This window comes from Phaenicophaeus curvirostris, chromosome 4 (genome assembly GCF_032191515.1).
Source record: "Phaenicophaeus curvirostris isolate KB17595 chromosome 4, BPBGC_Pcur_1.0, whole genome shotgun sequence".
Classification (NCBI taxonomy): Eukaryota; Metazoa; Chordata; class Aves; order Cuculiformes; family Cuculidae; genus Phaenicophaeus; species Phaenicophaeus curvirostris.
Window position 1 is genome coordinate 54,481,214 of NC_091395.1, and position 15,941 is coordinate 54,497,154.

Genomic DNA, 15,941 nt, shown 5'->3' on the forward strand with positions numbered 1-15,941 from the left:
GTGGTTTTAGAGAAGCTCCCTTTTTCTTGTTGCACATGTCAACATTAGTTCTTTCCCCCTCTCAGGATAACCTTGCTCTGGCCTACTGTACCAATGTCATTTACTAGCACACTCACACTGCACGCTTTGCTGCCTTTGTCACGGACCTTTGAAGCCCATGTTGTAAGTATAAGTGAGATCCTTCCTTTCTCCCTTTTTTTCCACTTTTTTCCTTTCTTCAAAAACTAAGCGTTGCTCCTCGGGTTTTTTATCCATAGAAGTGAGACAGAGAAAATGATGATTATTTCAACTTGGATTTTCAGGAGTGCAGGATTCCTGCTGTGGGCCAGTGTATAAATTTGTGGGGCTTTTTTTTCAGAACATTCAGTGCTGAAGCAGAAATTACTGTTCATACGGAAGGCAGTATGTGATGACAACTGCTGGTACTCAGACAACAGGAAATCTAGTTTTACACATCCTTAAGTATGCTCAGCTACAGAGTGTAGTTGGAGAAGGACACAGATACCTGGGACTGTCTCTGAGCTCTATTACTTCCTTCTCATACTTCTGAAGGGAAAAGCCTCAACTTTTCCGAAGTTGGGAACTGGGTAAGTTCCTCACTCTTTCTCTTTGGACTTTTGAACCAGAGAGGTCTGGTGACAAAAATCAGCACAGGAGAGAGAAAGACAAACTGAAGCAACATACCATCTATCTGCTTCAGTTTTGCGGTGGGTTGACCTTGGCTGGACAGCAGATGCCAATCAAGCTGCTCTATCACTCTCCTCTTCAATAGCATGGGAAGGATGGAAGAAAATAAGATAGAAAACAACTTGTGGGTCAAGATAAAGGCAGTTCAATAATGCAAAAGCAAAACCTGTGCACAGAAGCAAAGGAAAACAAGATTTTTCCTCTGCTTCCTATCAGCCGGCTATATCCAGTCACGTCCTGGGAAGTAGGACTTCAGTACATGTAGCAGTTGCTCTGGAAGACAAACATCATTAATGAATGCCCCCTTTCCTCCTCCTTTCTCTAGCTTTTATTGCTGAGCAGACATCATAAAGTATGGAATCTCCCTTTGGTCAGTTTGGGTCAGGATCTTGCCTGCTCTCAGTCCACAGGTGAGGAGGAGAGACAGCCTTGATGGTGTGGGAGCACTGCTCAGCAGTAGCTAAAACACTGGTGCATTATCAACACCTCTCCAGCTATAAATACAAAGCACTATGAGGGCTGCTAGGGGAAAAATTAGGTCAGACCCAATACAAGCATAAGCAATAGAAAGATTTATATCAACTGTTTCATTCACGTTCAAACCCCTGGACCAGTGGATGGCATGATCCCTCACTTTGCCAGGCATTTACGTATTTAATAAAATCATACTAATTTGCACATGTACAAATAGAAAATTCGTTTGTACTGACAGAAAATTCCACTCCTTGGTACAATGGAACAGTTACATCTATATAGTCACAAAAGCAAAATGTTGCCTGTTATCTATTCACCATCCTTCTGCATTCTGAGAAAAGTGACGTCAGTTCTCATCTAAGTGCACTTCTGGAATGAGACAAATTCTCAATAAAGGGCTTTAGACTAGAATTAGTCCTCCACTGACACAGAAGCAAAGCATCACAAAAAGGAATACACCTAGTCATGCAGAATATACTTGACTTTAGTTAACATGCACAGATACAGGCCCTAAGATCACAGTCGGATCATTAGTGCACTTAAAAGAGCTTGAGGACCAAGAGTTTTCATTAACAACCACTGTAGATAGTACTGCACTTTTCAGTGAAAGTCTCATCCTTACATGGCTCTGAACTGTCACCACATCAACTATGTTTTTGTTTTTAAACATCAAAAAATGTACAAACATAGATGGAGGCATAGATTATTATTAATTTTATTGCTCTTGTTAATAAATCAGTGCATGAATTATGGCACTATGCTGTAAAAACGCAACATTACTGAGTGCTCTAACAGTATAAGGTCCACTATGACAAGAATTTAAACATGAAGTATGAGCTTCAATATGGATTTCCAAATAAAAAAACCCCCAAGCCTAAGAGGTAAATTAATTAATAGTAATTGATATAACCATATTTTAAATACTAAGTGAATACAGGGTGGATTTGCAAGAACCAGACATATTTAAGACACAACAGAGTCAAACAAAGCTTCCAGAAATTGAAGATTAAATTCTCTCTTTTTCACCTACAAAGAGGTATTTGTTCTGCACAGTAGATGAATGTTACAGCTCTTCTATTAAGCTACAACCACAACTTGTCAGAGGGAATTGCACGAGAAAAGGAAAAAGCAAAACAAGCCCTTTTCTACATTGCCAGTCAGAGAAGCAACTGTGTGCTTTGAAATTTTAAAAATAAAAACACCAATTTAAGGGTGGGGTCACATGTCCTGGGTGATTTCCATTTATGCCTATTAACTCTGAGTTTGGGGACTGAACAAAACTGACATTGTTTCTAATTCTGAAATAAACCCAAACAACTGGGAAACTGTAGATATTATTGCACTTGTAGCAGTGGTGCTTTAACTAGCCTGGAAAAACTACTTTTGTTATATTAAGGAAAGTGAGATTTTTTTTCATTTTATATGTGTAATCTTACTCCAAAGATGCATTGTAAAAAGAATGGTGTCCTAATTCAAACTGATGTATCCTTTACAAAGCAGTGCAAGTGTATCTGGCACAACATGAAGCTCTTGAAATACCTCTGCCACTTCAGAAAAAGTCTTAAAGAATAACATTTCCCAGAGGACTGCTGGGCACAGAGTACCGAATAAACAGAAAAAAAAATGACAACGGGCATCAGTTTCCCAGCAAAAGGATGTCTTGCATCACACAGCAGATCAGAAATAAATAAGATGAAACTTGAGGAGTCTGAATATAAATCCTTGGAAGACGCTGCAAGAGTCACAGGCTTCACCCAGCCAATCTCAGTGTATTTTGTTAAGCATAAAGCAGCTACTACACATGGTATGTTTGTCAGATAATGCCAACTAACGACACACTAAATTAACGGTTGCTAAACAAAAAATGTATTAAAACAACGTATTTATAAAAAAAGATGGCAACTTCTCCAAATATGGATAGTTACAAATTGATGAAGTCCAGCTCTCAGGAGTCCAACAGACACCTTCAAGCATCAGGAAGCAGTTTTCTGAAGCGTAAACAACAGAATTAATGGAACCCATCAAGCTGTAGGGGAATTTTACTGTCAAAAATACCTCAAGTCCAATAACAAATCTCTCTGTAAATGTTACCACTGCGTAGCTGCAGTGGGGCAGTCATCCATTCAAAGGTTTTACACTGCCATATTTCTTCAAAGGACCTTCTAAAGGATGAAGCGTTCAACGCAGTGGTGATCTACACACAAACAAAATGTGACAAACACAAAGCACTTAGGTTTAGAAGCACTTACAGAAGAACCCATGACATCTTTACAGTGTATTGTGTATGACTGCACGCACTATTTATTTTCTCCTGCTTATTATTATGTGGCATCTTACTGTTCACAGTCCTTCTACATAGAAAGAAGAAAGAGCCTTCTCCCCGAGGAACCAGCTTCTCTGATATGGGAAGCCACCAAGCCCATATCTTGCATTGCTACAGTAAGGCATGTACAATTAAGGTGACAATGTCAAATCCCCATGGATTATGACAAAAAGACCCAGTTCTTCCCTTTGTTTCTCAGCTTCTCTGCACCATTACAACTTTGAAAGTCAGTCAGCATCCACATGTTCTTGCCTAGTAAGCAGAGGCTTCCCGTCTGTATCATCAGTCTTTTTCTGCAACTCTTCCACTGCTTTCAGCAAAGCTGCTCGCTCCTGCTCAAGCGTGCGAATAGACTGCTTCAATTTGCTTTCATTGGTTAATAAAAGCTCTACTGTGGCTTCAAGATTTTGGATCTTTCCATTAGCCACCTTTCAAAGTAAGGAGAAAGGGAAAGAAAAAAAAAGGTAATTTCATTAATAACTAAAACCAACTGTAAACTATTTTGAGATGCATTAATACATGTAAAATACTTTGCAAATGACAAAAACCGGCAAACGTCAATTCAAGTGTGAATTATTAGATCTGTGTACTTTAGCCTACAACTACGATTTTACCTTTAACAAGAAACTTCCCTCTCTCAGCTTGATTGCTTTGTTTATAATTAAACTCAGAATATAAAGCAATGTAGTTATAAAGTTACTAAGTCTACAAATTATATGTCAACTATATGCAAGTTAAAATAAACCTCTGTATGGGTCAGACAAGAGACATTTTTGGCTATATACTTGCTGAATTGCATGTACTTGGCAAAGCAAAGACAACCCAGCCTGTTAACTGCATCCTCATTTCATCTAGTCATTAAGTCAACAAATGCCAGTTTCAGAGGCAAAAGTGGAAGAAGGAATTTAGTGCAATTCACAAATGGCCAACACATCTTAAAAATTCCAAAACTTCTCATTCAAAAGGTTGCACATATGGGCATCCTACTTCATGGCAAAACAGAATATTAGATCATTCAAACTCATCACATGAGATCTGTAGCTTAGGCAGTATGACAAAAGAAGAGAACTGTTTGAAAGTCTCAGCACTGGATAATATTTACAGACAACACCACTGGGTGGTCTTGGCTTTCAGGGAAGTGTTGCCTTTCTGACAAGGTCACTGCCCTTCATGTAACTACTGTGGGTTTAAAAAGTTCAGTCTTTAGAGGCAAAATATTGACAAGCCACAACCCACGTTGTTTTGTGATGCATTTTCCTCCCATCAGCAATGAGTCACCTTTCACCATCAGAAATCATAGAATTATAGAATGCCCTGAGTTGGAAGGGATCCACAAGGATCGAAGTCCAACTCCTGCCCCAACACAGGACAACATTCACACCATGTGTCCGAGGGTGTTGTCCAAATGCTTCTGTTCCAGGGCTCCACCACCCTCTGAGTGAAGAACCTTTTCCTAATATCTGACTTAAACTTTTCCTGGCACATCTTCCTGCCATCCCCTTGGGGCCTAACATTGGTCATCAGAGAGAAAAGATCAGTGCCTGCTCCTCCTCCCCTTGTGAGGAAGCAGTAAACTACAACAAGGTCTCCCCGCAGCCTCTTTTCCAGGCTAAACAGACCAAGTGACCACAGCTGCTCCTCATATGGCTTCTCCTTCTCAACCCCTGACTAGCTTTGTGTCCCTCCTCTGGATACTCTCCAGTAGCTTGATATCCTTTCTATACTGTGGTGCCCAAAACTGCACAAAATACTTGAGGTGGGGCTCCACCAGCGCAATGCAGAGTGAGACAATCACCTCCCTTGACCGGCTAGCAATGCCATGCTTGATGCACCTCAGGACACGGTTGGCTCTCTAGGCTGCCAGGGCGCACTGTTGGCTCACATTCACCTTGCTGTCGACCAGAAGAAGATGCTAAATGAAATAAAATTGCAAGTGACTATGCTTTAAGGTCACAAGACGAAATGCTAATCTCTCCTGTGCCTTGGTGTAGGACAGTCTCTTCTGAAAAGATGGGTAAATTAGAATGTTCATTAAATATTGAGATATAAATTGTACCTGCAGTTCTTCCAGGAGGTCAAAGTTTTGTTTGCGCAAGCTACTGTTTGCCTTTTCTAATTTATCCAGTCTCTGATTGTCATTTAAAGATGAATCTATAAGCTCATCCTGAAGCACATGGTATTCCACTTCATAAGCTTGCAACTGCTTGGCAATATCCATTTCAAACACCTGTTGTATATAAAAATATTATTAGGTGCGGATCAAACCCATAGATTTTAAAACACTGAATGAGCTAATACAATTTATACTAATTAATCTAATACCAAAATAATTAATGGAAACATTATGCAACGTCAAAGCAGATTCTATTATTGTTAAGTATGAATCACCAAAATGAATGCTCAGTCTTATATATTAATATTAGGAAAATATTTTATTTTAAAAGCAGATAAATAAATTGAGGTACAATTTGACCCAAAAGGAAAGAACTGCTATGTCTTTTCCTTTTTCTGTTTGGCAAACATCTGCCTTCAAATTATTCAGGAATTATGACTCCAATGTCTCTGAGAAAGTTACCTCTGCTGAAAGCAGTGAAGAAGTTGGTAAATTAAAAGGACAGGCGTGCCAATCAGAAAATGGTAGAAACAAAAATTGATTTAAAAACGCATCTGGAAAATAGCCCAAGAATTTGGGTTCAAAGGTTATTCTTTCTTTTAAAACCACTTATACTTCATTCTTTTTGGAAATCAGTCAAACAAAATCCTGTCTTAACTACCTGTTGAAAATAGCAAGAATTATTTCCTAATTTAGTTATCTACTTTGCCTACAACACTTTAACTGTGCATTATAGCTAAAGAAAACATCAGCTTATGAAGCACTTCCAAAAATTCCTTCATAGTTTTACAGCAGCAGAAACACGCATACTGAGCATCTAAGTACAGAAGGCTGAAACATAATCTGAGTTTGGTTACACATAGGGAACTTTCTCTTTCTGTGTATCTGAGCATCTCTGGGGAATACCCACTGCTGAAATGTCATAAAACAGTGCAATTCAGCAGGGCAGAATGCCAGCTCCTCTCACGACCTCTGCCACTTCTAGCCTCTGAGCTTTTGAGAAAGGAGGGAAATCCCGTCTGTTCTACCCAGTGTATCAAATCTGAAACCATGAGGCAAATCTAAAGTTTGGCTTGAAAACTAGCTAAATGAAGGCATGTTAGGACTTCTAAACCAAAGGTCGCACTGCAAAGGCATGAGGAGAATGCGGATTAGCTCAGGAACTCTGCATGGGCCGCAGGATTGGTCAAACAGCTGATCTCTTCAAAAGCAGCCCTGATCAAAGCAGGGGAAACTGCTCTCCCTTCAACTCACTTCTACCTGCCCACTTTAAGTTTAGAGCAATAATAGTGTAATAGTTAGCGCTCCTAAACGGGGAAGTCTTAACTGCAATTATTCACGATATTTTCAAATTCCACGGCTATTGTCTGGAGCCTTCTGCTAGCTTAGCAATATTGCATTCTTGTCCTTGTCTGCCATTCAAAAAAAGTATATCAAGGACTCCCAGCTTTTGCTGTCTAGAATCACAGCTCACTGCACTGCCCCATGTATTCCCGGAAGAAACACAAAGGCATTGTTGTAACATACTGAACCACCACCACAAAAGCCAGTATAGACAAAGTCAACATAAGGAGGCTTCTAATTTCTTTATGGTCAACATTTGTGAGGCTCTTTGAAGTCAATTTTTTCTTCTGAAATGAGACTTGGAGAGCCAGATTATTTGGAGACAGAAAAACTCACAAGGCTTTTAGCTCACCTTGCTGCTTTTTTTTTTTTATTTCAAGTGGAATAAACTATGAATAGGCTGTGACATCACTGCCAGTAACGAAGTGTTGCACATTCCAAAAAGAAGCAAGCTCATTGTCATTAAAGGCTTCATAAAGTGACCATAACCAGCATGTAGATGTAAATACAGATGTACTACACAAGTCATATGCTTCCAACATCTTCAGAACTACAATAACAGACTTCTCAGTTCGAAGTAACACAATATACTGTTGTAGGTCCTCTGCTAAGAACTTGTTAAAAAGAGCATTATGCATACTGCTTTTACGTTCAGATTATTGCATACCTGACTAATTGTCTTTTCCATCTGTACCAAACCCAAGTTGGGGAGAGTGCTTTTAATGAAATCAACAATAGTTTCTAGGTTCTCATGCTGCAGAATCAAGGGCTTGTGGCTTCCCAAAAGGCTTAAAGCTACTTTAAATATAGCCTCTGTTCCTTGAAGAAAGAGCATATCTGTGAAAACAAAAGAAAAATAAGAGTACATCAAGCAAGCACATCTTTTGACAAGAATATGAGGACAGTCACATGTTCAAGGAAAACAACTTCTCATACAAGCAATCTGGAGGCTAGATGTAATCTGCTAGACACATGCTTTTGTTACTGTTGCTACGGCTTTAGAAGTTTAGGATACAGATTATGACTGCGCATAGCAGACCTGATTAACACAATTATTGATTTGTTTAATGAGATTTAATCCCAAAAAAATCAATTCAAGTTTAAGCTAAGTACTCAATAAACAAGGTAGTCAAGTTTTTCAGCAATGCCACTTTTTTTGCTTGTAATAGTTTTCTGGGCTCTTTGCTCTTGAGATGTTCAGGGGAATCTGAATTCGAATAGAACACTAATCCAAATGCCCTCTAAAAAGTCCTACTAAAACAGGCAAAACCCACACCTGAAGATACAATTGAATTTATGAAGTTCTGTTTTCTAATCTGGTGGAGAAAGTTACAGAATGTCAGTTAATACAACATTGAGTACATGGGGCTAAATGTGCCCTTTCCAGGGGCCTCAAGTTTCATGTACACACGCTTATTTTTAGCGTATGTCTCAATCTTTTAAGATCCTAATAACTACATTAGTACCCTGAAATCTTAGCAATATAGTTAAAACATTAATATTGCAGGTGGCCCTGCAATGACAACACCTGTCATACATTCAAGCATACTGAAACGCCAGTATATAACAACCTTTCAGTGCAACTTCCTTTCTTTTCTTTCACAAATCACCCTTGTCTTTATAGATGAAAGAAACAGAAGACTGCAATGACAGCACCAGATGAGACACCAGTCTTCACAAACCCATCTGTTCACAGAATAAACAGCACTGCCCTGCATTTGACTTTCCTGCAATTATAACTCAGAATCTGCTACTGGATTTATTAAGGGACTTGCTACAGAAAAAAGCATCTAACAAATTAAAAAATACTGATGGAGGTGGAAGAGAAGATACTGTAGTTTTATTCCATCTTTCCTAGACAGATTTTTAGTTTTAAAGAGCTTCTCTCATGTTCTTTCCCTTCTCTATTCAAGCTGTGAATGAAGTCACAATCACTTACAAAGCTCCACAATGACACCAAATAGTATGCCTTAGTGATCTAAAAACCCCACCACATACCACAGAGTAAGGGAAACAACTATTAGCAAAACCACAGGTACCTCTCATGTAGTAAAGAACATATGAAAACACTGGTTAACTGCCTTTCTTAGTAAAAGCAACCTCTCTTTCCAAATTTGTATCAGAATGAAATTTCCCCTTGTGCTCTTTTGCCTGTCATGTTGAAACACTCTCTTTGAGAAAGAAAAGCACAAGTAATAACTAACATAAATCTTGCACTTTGCAGTCATTTGTCCTAAAAGTGGTATAAAATTTTTCAACCCTGTTTCAATTTGAAGTCCAAATGTAGAAATGACTGAAAGGTGGTAAGGGAGTAGGCATCTGCCTCAATTCTCTATTGAAACTGAAAGCTATGAGAAAATGCTTTATTGGCAAAGCTCTGTATTAGGACAAGGAATATTGAAGAGCACGAAGTGAAAAAATTGCACATTTATGATTCAGCACCTGCTCCATAGAGATACATAGATTAATTCAAACTGACCTATACATTTTCAATGAATGTCTGTATGAGCTGAACAGTAAATATACAGCTGAAATCCCTCTCTCATTTAAGATAGGAAGTACCAAACAAAGACCTGTTTGTTATCCACTCCTCATGCTCCCCATTAAATGGGCTGCCAGCCAATGACAGTACAGTGAAGATAACCAAATTACTGTCAGCATGACTGGCACCCGACAGGATTTAAAAAAAAAAAAAATAAAATCAAGTTTTATCTACAATCTCAAACAAAATAAAACAAAACACTATTCTACCAAGACTCCTCCATTAATAAGTAAACAGAGGTAATACTGAACATATCTCTGTTAACACTGTACTTTCATTAGATCCTACTCAGGAGGACTGTTGAAAGTTTGGACAGATAATTAAAAAGTTAAAAGGAGTTTTGCTATTTGACGCATATAACAGCCTTTGAGTTAACCTCTTCCTAAACCACTTCTTTTACATATTGCTTATAAGAAGTTTGCAAAATGCTTGCAAAAAGTACACTCTATGAAAACCTAAAGGAAGTGGTCTGTAGCAATTACATTATTAAATACCAGGGGGGCTTCAATATCAAGGGTTCAGAGATACCGTGTCAGAAAATTACAGTTTAATCTTATACAGTTTTAGCAACTTGCAGATGAGTTACTTCAACATTCTTTAATCCCAAGGGCTCTAATAAGTGAGCAATGAAAATGTTCTTCAAAAGCATGTGAATGCGTGAATCAGAACTGATCAGATCCTAGCTTGCCATGCTGCTGAGTGATAGCTCTAGCCTTTTTCAGATTTACAGTTGCAATTCAGTCTTCAGCAAGTGTGAAGATGAGAGTTTACTTCATAATGTAAAAGAATGTCCAACTTGCATAGTTCCACTAAACAGTGTTTTAAGGAAATTACTAAATACTTCGAAATGTTAAAAACCACAAGTGTTGATCATACTGGACTTTCTCTCTTTTAAGAAGACATCAGAGACTTTTAAGAGGTGGCAGTTTCAATCACACATACTTCTCTGTTCTTGACCAAAAAGTCCTGTGAAAATCATGTATCTATGCCACCTATTTTAATGTAAAAATCTTTGCATTCTAAAGCCCTACAATCCACCAATGACAGATAAAATACTCATCTGTGTATTAAGGCAGAAATCCACATATACTGGATAAACAAGGCACTTTAATACCCCCACCGCAGTTAATTTTCCAATTCACAGACTCTTCATATCATGTAAAATACTATGAATGATTAACTGAAAGATGAACTAATTATAAACTCAGTATATCACACTTGCATACAGCATTTCACTTAATTATTACAGATTATCACTGTCAGCTAGAAACTTGTTGATCTATGCCAGCCTACTTCAAACTGTTCAAAAAAAAAAAAAAAAAGCAGTTAAGATGCTAATCACAGGTTGTGTAGTTTTTCTTGGCTATACACCATCCTTTTCACAGTGACTTCTTCTAGAATTAGTTTTGTCATGTCCTTAAACAGGACAGGACTCTTCTTAGTTCTTCTTGGAATCTATATCTATTATTTGTTATTGTGGCACATGAGGCTAATTTTTTAATTCAGAAGTGTTGATATTAATACCCTAATAAATAACAGCTTCCTAACATCTCTTAAGTGAGACTAAGAAAAATTAATGTAGCTCCTCATTAGAAGAGAGGAATTGGAAGGAAGCACCAATACACCCTGATCAACACGGTCAATCCAGTACCAGATAATGAAAAACAAACAAATGAACAGGAAATAAAGTTTTGTGAAGAATTACCAAACACTCTGGCTACAAATCCGAGGGGAAACTGGGAGGCAAACATGGTGAGAAACCAGGGGGCAGCATAGAGGCTGGGGCCAATTTCATGCTCCTCTAGGTGGTTATAGAGATCTCGATGGTAGTCATGAAGCAGTCGAGACAGCTGATACATCTGGATCTGCATGGAATAAGATCAAAGAAACTAAAGATAAACACTGTTAGCACTCACAGTACTCCATGCTTTACTCTTATCGGAAACAGTAAAAGATATTTGTCCATTGATGTTTACAAAGAATTGTGTGAAGAAAAGAAATACACAGAAGCTACCAAAAAAACCAAGGATGGGTCACCTGTGACCATAGGGCAGGCTCCTTTGCAGGGCTGTTTGAACATCATACAACAGAATCCTTCCTATATGTGGTTTTTATAGTTTCATCAGTAACCTTTTTATTTCAAGGTAGTGCATTTAATATGATGTATTCTTTTCTCAGATTAGCCTTATCCACTTTTGAGAAATAAATTTAAGATCAAATCCAGATTTTGACAATGCCATCTATATTGCATTATTGTGATTTAATATGAGCATTCCTTTTATCAGAAAATTAAACTCATACCTGTAAAATTGTCATGTCAGGACGATATTGTTTCCTCAGGCCCACCTCAAACATGAGAAACTTGAGCATTTTAAAGGCATCTTCTTCACTCATATGAAGTAGTAAAACTCCTGCTACAAAACTAAGGCCCTGGCAATACCCTACTTCCTGGTCCAGAAGTGAATAGGCCTTCAAAATGTTGTAGAGTGACAGCTGCCCAGCTCCCAGCTGTGCTGAGAAGTATGGATGTGTTGGAAACGTGCGCCCTGGAAATAAGACGAAGTTAGTGACTTAAATTAAAATATAAACAACAACGACATAAAAAAAATCCTTGCCATTTTAACAAAGTAAAGAGTCTTCTGAAAAGGTAGATCCTGACTCAACACACACGAAGATCATAAGAAAGTTAACAATACAAAACATTTGACTCATATTGTACTACTGTTTCATTACAGTAGCTGCAAAATTAATTAAAAAATTGTCAGGGGGATGGGGACAGTCTGCTGTTCAGAACACCCGAGTTCTTAAGACTGGCCCTTCATCAGTTTGTTAAAGGGCTTATAGGGGCCGGTTGCCAATAATAGTGGGAGACTCGATTCAGTGGCTCAACAAGTCACGCAGTCTTGGCTATATGGCCACACACCTAACTATAGTGTTAGCTTTCAGACAGCTTTTAGGAACCAGGCACAGACTTTGAACACCTGAGCTATCTGGGTTGGGGCATCTTCCCTTTCTCTTTTTTTTTTTTTTTTTTTTTTGCCTCCAGCAAATGTGTCTCTTGTTACCTCCCACCTTGTCTTGGGCCCACCCAGTCTTAAAGATCTTTCCTCCCTTCCTGCAGCATGAAGGCCAGACACTTGCAGTTCACTACTCTGGCAGAAAAATCCCCTTTTACATGGGTTTAGTTGTTCTGCACTGGGAGTCGTTGTCAGAGCAAAACTTTCTCTTGGCAGCAATGGGCCTTGGACCTATTCTCCACATCTCTTCCAAGTCCCACCCTAAGATAAACTACACTAATTGAAGAGCTGGAGGAGCACAACTGAGCCATTTCCAGTCCTTCAGTTCTGGAACAAGATGACGACCTCCCCCCTCCAAACTGGCTTATCTGTAAACTTTCACACAGACCTGGGACTCGCATGTCCTTAAACCAAACCAATCCAACTAGGTAACTTACACAATCGGGTTGACCTACAATATTTTCTCAGTGAGTAAAAACCCAATCCAGAATTGTGTAGCTATACACGTGCTACAATATATGTTATAGACACATCATACTAGAGTGCAGCTAATGGAGGCAGTCAACAGATGGAGCACTTTGTGCAGCAGTTTCTGGCCTTTGCTTCTCTGATCTCTTGAGCATCTGGATACTTTGTCCAGGGCTGCCAGGGGATTCCTGGGTCCCCGAAGGGACTGCAGCTGGCACTTAAAGCTGCAGGTGTGGCAAAGGTAGCTCTGGCAGTTCTAACCAGTCCTTGCCAGCTGCCCATGATTCAGGATGCCTGCAGCCTTTGTTCTAGCTGATCCCTGATTAGAGAGGTCATTAACCACCTAGACAACAGGGCAGAGGGCACCCTCAGTAAGTTTATAGATGATACAAAACATCAGAGGGTTGTGCTGCCCTTCAGAGGCACCTCTATAGGCTGGAGAAAAAGGCTGACAGGAACTTCATTAAGTTCAATGAGGGGAAGTGCAAAACCCTGCACTTGGGGAGGAACAACTCCATACACAAGTACGTGCTGGAGGCCACCAAGCTGGGAAGCAGCGTGGCAGAAAAGGACCTGGAGGTCACGAAGTTGAACATGAGCCAGCAATGCGCCCTTGCAGAAAAGGGAAATGGTATCCCGGGCTGCATTAGGAGGAGCACTGCCAGCAGGCCAAGGGGGTAATCCTTCCCCACCACTCAGCACAGGTGAGGCCACACACTGCGTCCAGTTCTGGGCAGTACAAGACATATATGGACATATCGCAGAGAGTTCTGCAAAGGGTAGTTAAGAAGATGAAAGAACTGGAGCATCTCCATTCAATGTCTTTATCAACGACCTGGATGAAGGCATCGAGTGCACCCTTAGCAGATTTGCAGATGACACTAAGCTGGGCGCAAGTGTGGATCTGCTGGAGGGTAGGGAGGCTCTGCAAAGGGATCTGAACAGGCTGGACCGCTGGGCTGAGACCAATGGCATGAGGTTTAACAAGGACAAATGCCGGGTCCTGCACTTGGGGCACAACAACCCTGTGCAGTGCTACAGACTAGGAGAAGTCTGTCTAGAAAGCTGCCTGGAGGAGAGGGACCTGGGGGTGTTGGTTGACAGCCGACTGAACATGAGCCAGCAGTGTGCCCAGGTGGCCAAGAAGGCCAATGGCATCTTGGCTTGTATCAGAAATGGTGTGACCAGCAGGTCCAGGGAGGTTATTCTCCCTCTGTACTCAGCACTGGTGAGACCGCTCCTCGAATCCTGTGTTCAGTTCTGGGCCCCTCACCACAAGAAGGATGTTGAGGCTCTGGAGCGAGTCCAGAGAAGAGCAACAAAGCTGGTGAAGGGGCTGGAGAACAGGCCTTATGAGGAACGGCTGAGAGAGCTGGGGTTGTTTAACCTTGAGAAGAGAAGGCTGAGTTGCTCTCTACAACTGCCTGAAAGGAGGTTGTGGAGAGGAGGGAGCTGGCCTCTTCTCCCAAGTGACAGGGGACAGGACAAGGAGGAATTGCCTCAAGTGTTGCCAGGGGAGGTTCAGGCTGGACATCAGAAAAGAATTTTTCACCAAAAGGGTCACTGGGCACTGGAACAGGCTGCCCAGGGAGGTGGTTGTGTCACCATCCCTGGGGGTGTTTAAGGGACAGGAGGATGAGGTGCTGAGGGGCATGGTTTAGTGGTTGATAGGAATGGTTGGACTCCATGATTATGGGGTTCTTTTCCAACCTAGTGATTTTCTGTGATCTCTCCTATGAAGAAAGGTTGAGAGACCTGGGACTGATCAGCCAGGAGAAGAAAAGGCTCAGGAGGATCTTATCAATGTGCACAAATACCCAGTAGGAGGGAATGAAGAAGAGGGAGCCAGGCTTTTGTCAGCAATGCACACTGACAGGACAAAAGTCAATGAGCACGAATTGAAACACAGGAAATTCCTTTTAACATAAGAAAAGAAGTCTTTTATATTTATAGGGTGGCCAGACACTGGCACAGGTTGCCCAGAGAGGCTGCAGAGTCTCCGTCAACGGACAAATTCAAGATCTAAGCAAACATGGTCCCAGACAACCTGCTTTAGACAACCCTGCTTTGAGCAAGGGGGGAGGTTGTACTAGATGATCTCAAGAACTCCCTTCAAGCCTGAACCACTCCCTGATTCTGTGAACAGAGACATTAAAGGCTTCACTTCTATAGATATTTTTCAAACACTTTTCCAAAGGGAGTATCTAGGAAAAAAATCCACCCCCAACAGATTTCTCCTGTGAAACACCTGAACTGAGAAGAAATCTGAATACTACTTTTGTTCTAGTATTAAGTGGTGCTTGTTTTTCCCTTGCCCACTTGTCAAATATCACCCCACCCTTGAGCTTCCGGAATGCTGCTGTGCTGCCAGGTAGTATCAGAGCTCCTGTTTCAAGAAAACAAAGCCCGGGGCAGAGTCCTTCTGCCGTCTGGTAGCTGCTCTAGCCTGTCACATGGGACACTGGCATTCAGTTCCTGAGCCAGGCTGTCACATAGCTGAACGTTACAGAAGAAATATTTCTAGTTTCCAAATGAGAAGAGCTTGTGCTCCTTTGCAAAAGAATCCCCTGCCTGAATGACAAGTTACTACAGCACAGTCACACAGTATGGATCCTTTCATATAAGTCATGAAGAAAAGTTACAAGCTGAACAAGAATAAAAATGTAAAGAAGTTCTGAAAAAGAGTAAACTGAGGGTGTGCAGAACCACTAAACTCAGAAGCTGGTTGTTTTCTGAGTGCCCTGGTGATGACTTAACTTGGAATTTTAGCTTTTACTTAGAAGCTAACAACACCTTGCCCCACTGAAAAGAGACTCTAAATGAACCAAAGATGCTGGAACCAGGAAGTAAGTACCTAGTATTTTATTTCTGAAATAAAATAGAAGAATTTTCTAGTGTGTTCAGCAAATACTCAGTTATAAGTACAGTGGTTTCCTACACACTGACAGCATCTGGAAGTCAGTTTACTCTGCT

General features: G+C 40.4%; 1 protein-coding gene across 5 annotated transcripts in view; it reads right to left on the reverse strand.

Moving 5' to 3' along the window:
* Window positions 1-1,855: 1,855 nt before the first annotated feature.
* TBC1D1 (TBC1 domain family member 1) overlaps window positions 1,856-15,941 on the reverse strand; it is a 105,647-nt gene continuing 91,561 nt past the window's right edge. For all 5 annotated transcript variants that reach the window (XM_069856177.1, XM_069856175.1, XM_069856176.1 and 2 more), the window contains 5 exons: window positions 11,785-12,029; window positions 11,189-11,348; window positions 7,609-7,778; window positions 5,541-5,711; window positions 1,856-3,912 (listed from right to left, as the gene is read on the reverse strand). In XM_069856177.1, coding sequence (XP_069712278.1) covers window positions 3,712-3,912; window positions 5,541-5,711; window positions 7,609-7,778; window positions 11,189-11,348; window positions 11,785-12,029 — 947 coding nt within the window. In that variant the 3' untranslated portion in view covers window positions 1,856-3,711. The remainder of the gene's footprint in view (window positions 3,913-5,540; window positions 5,712-7,608; window positions 7,779-11,188; window positions 11,349-11,784; window positions 12,030-15,941) is intronic.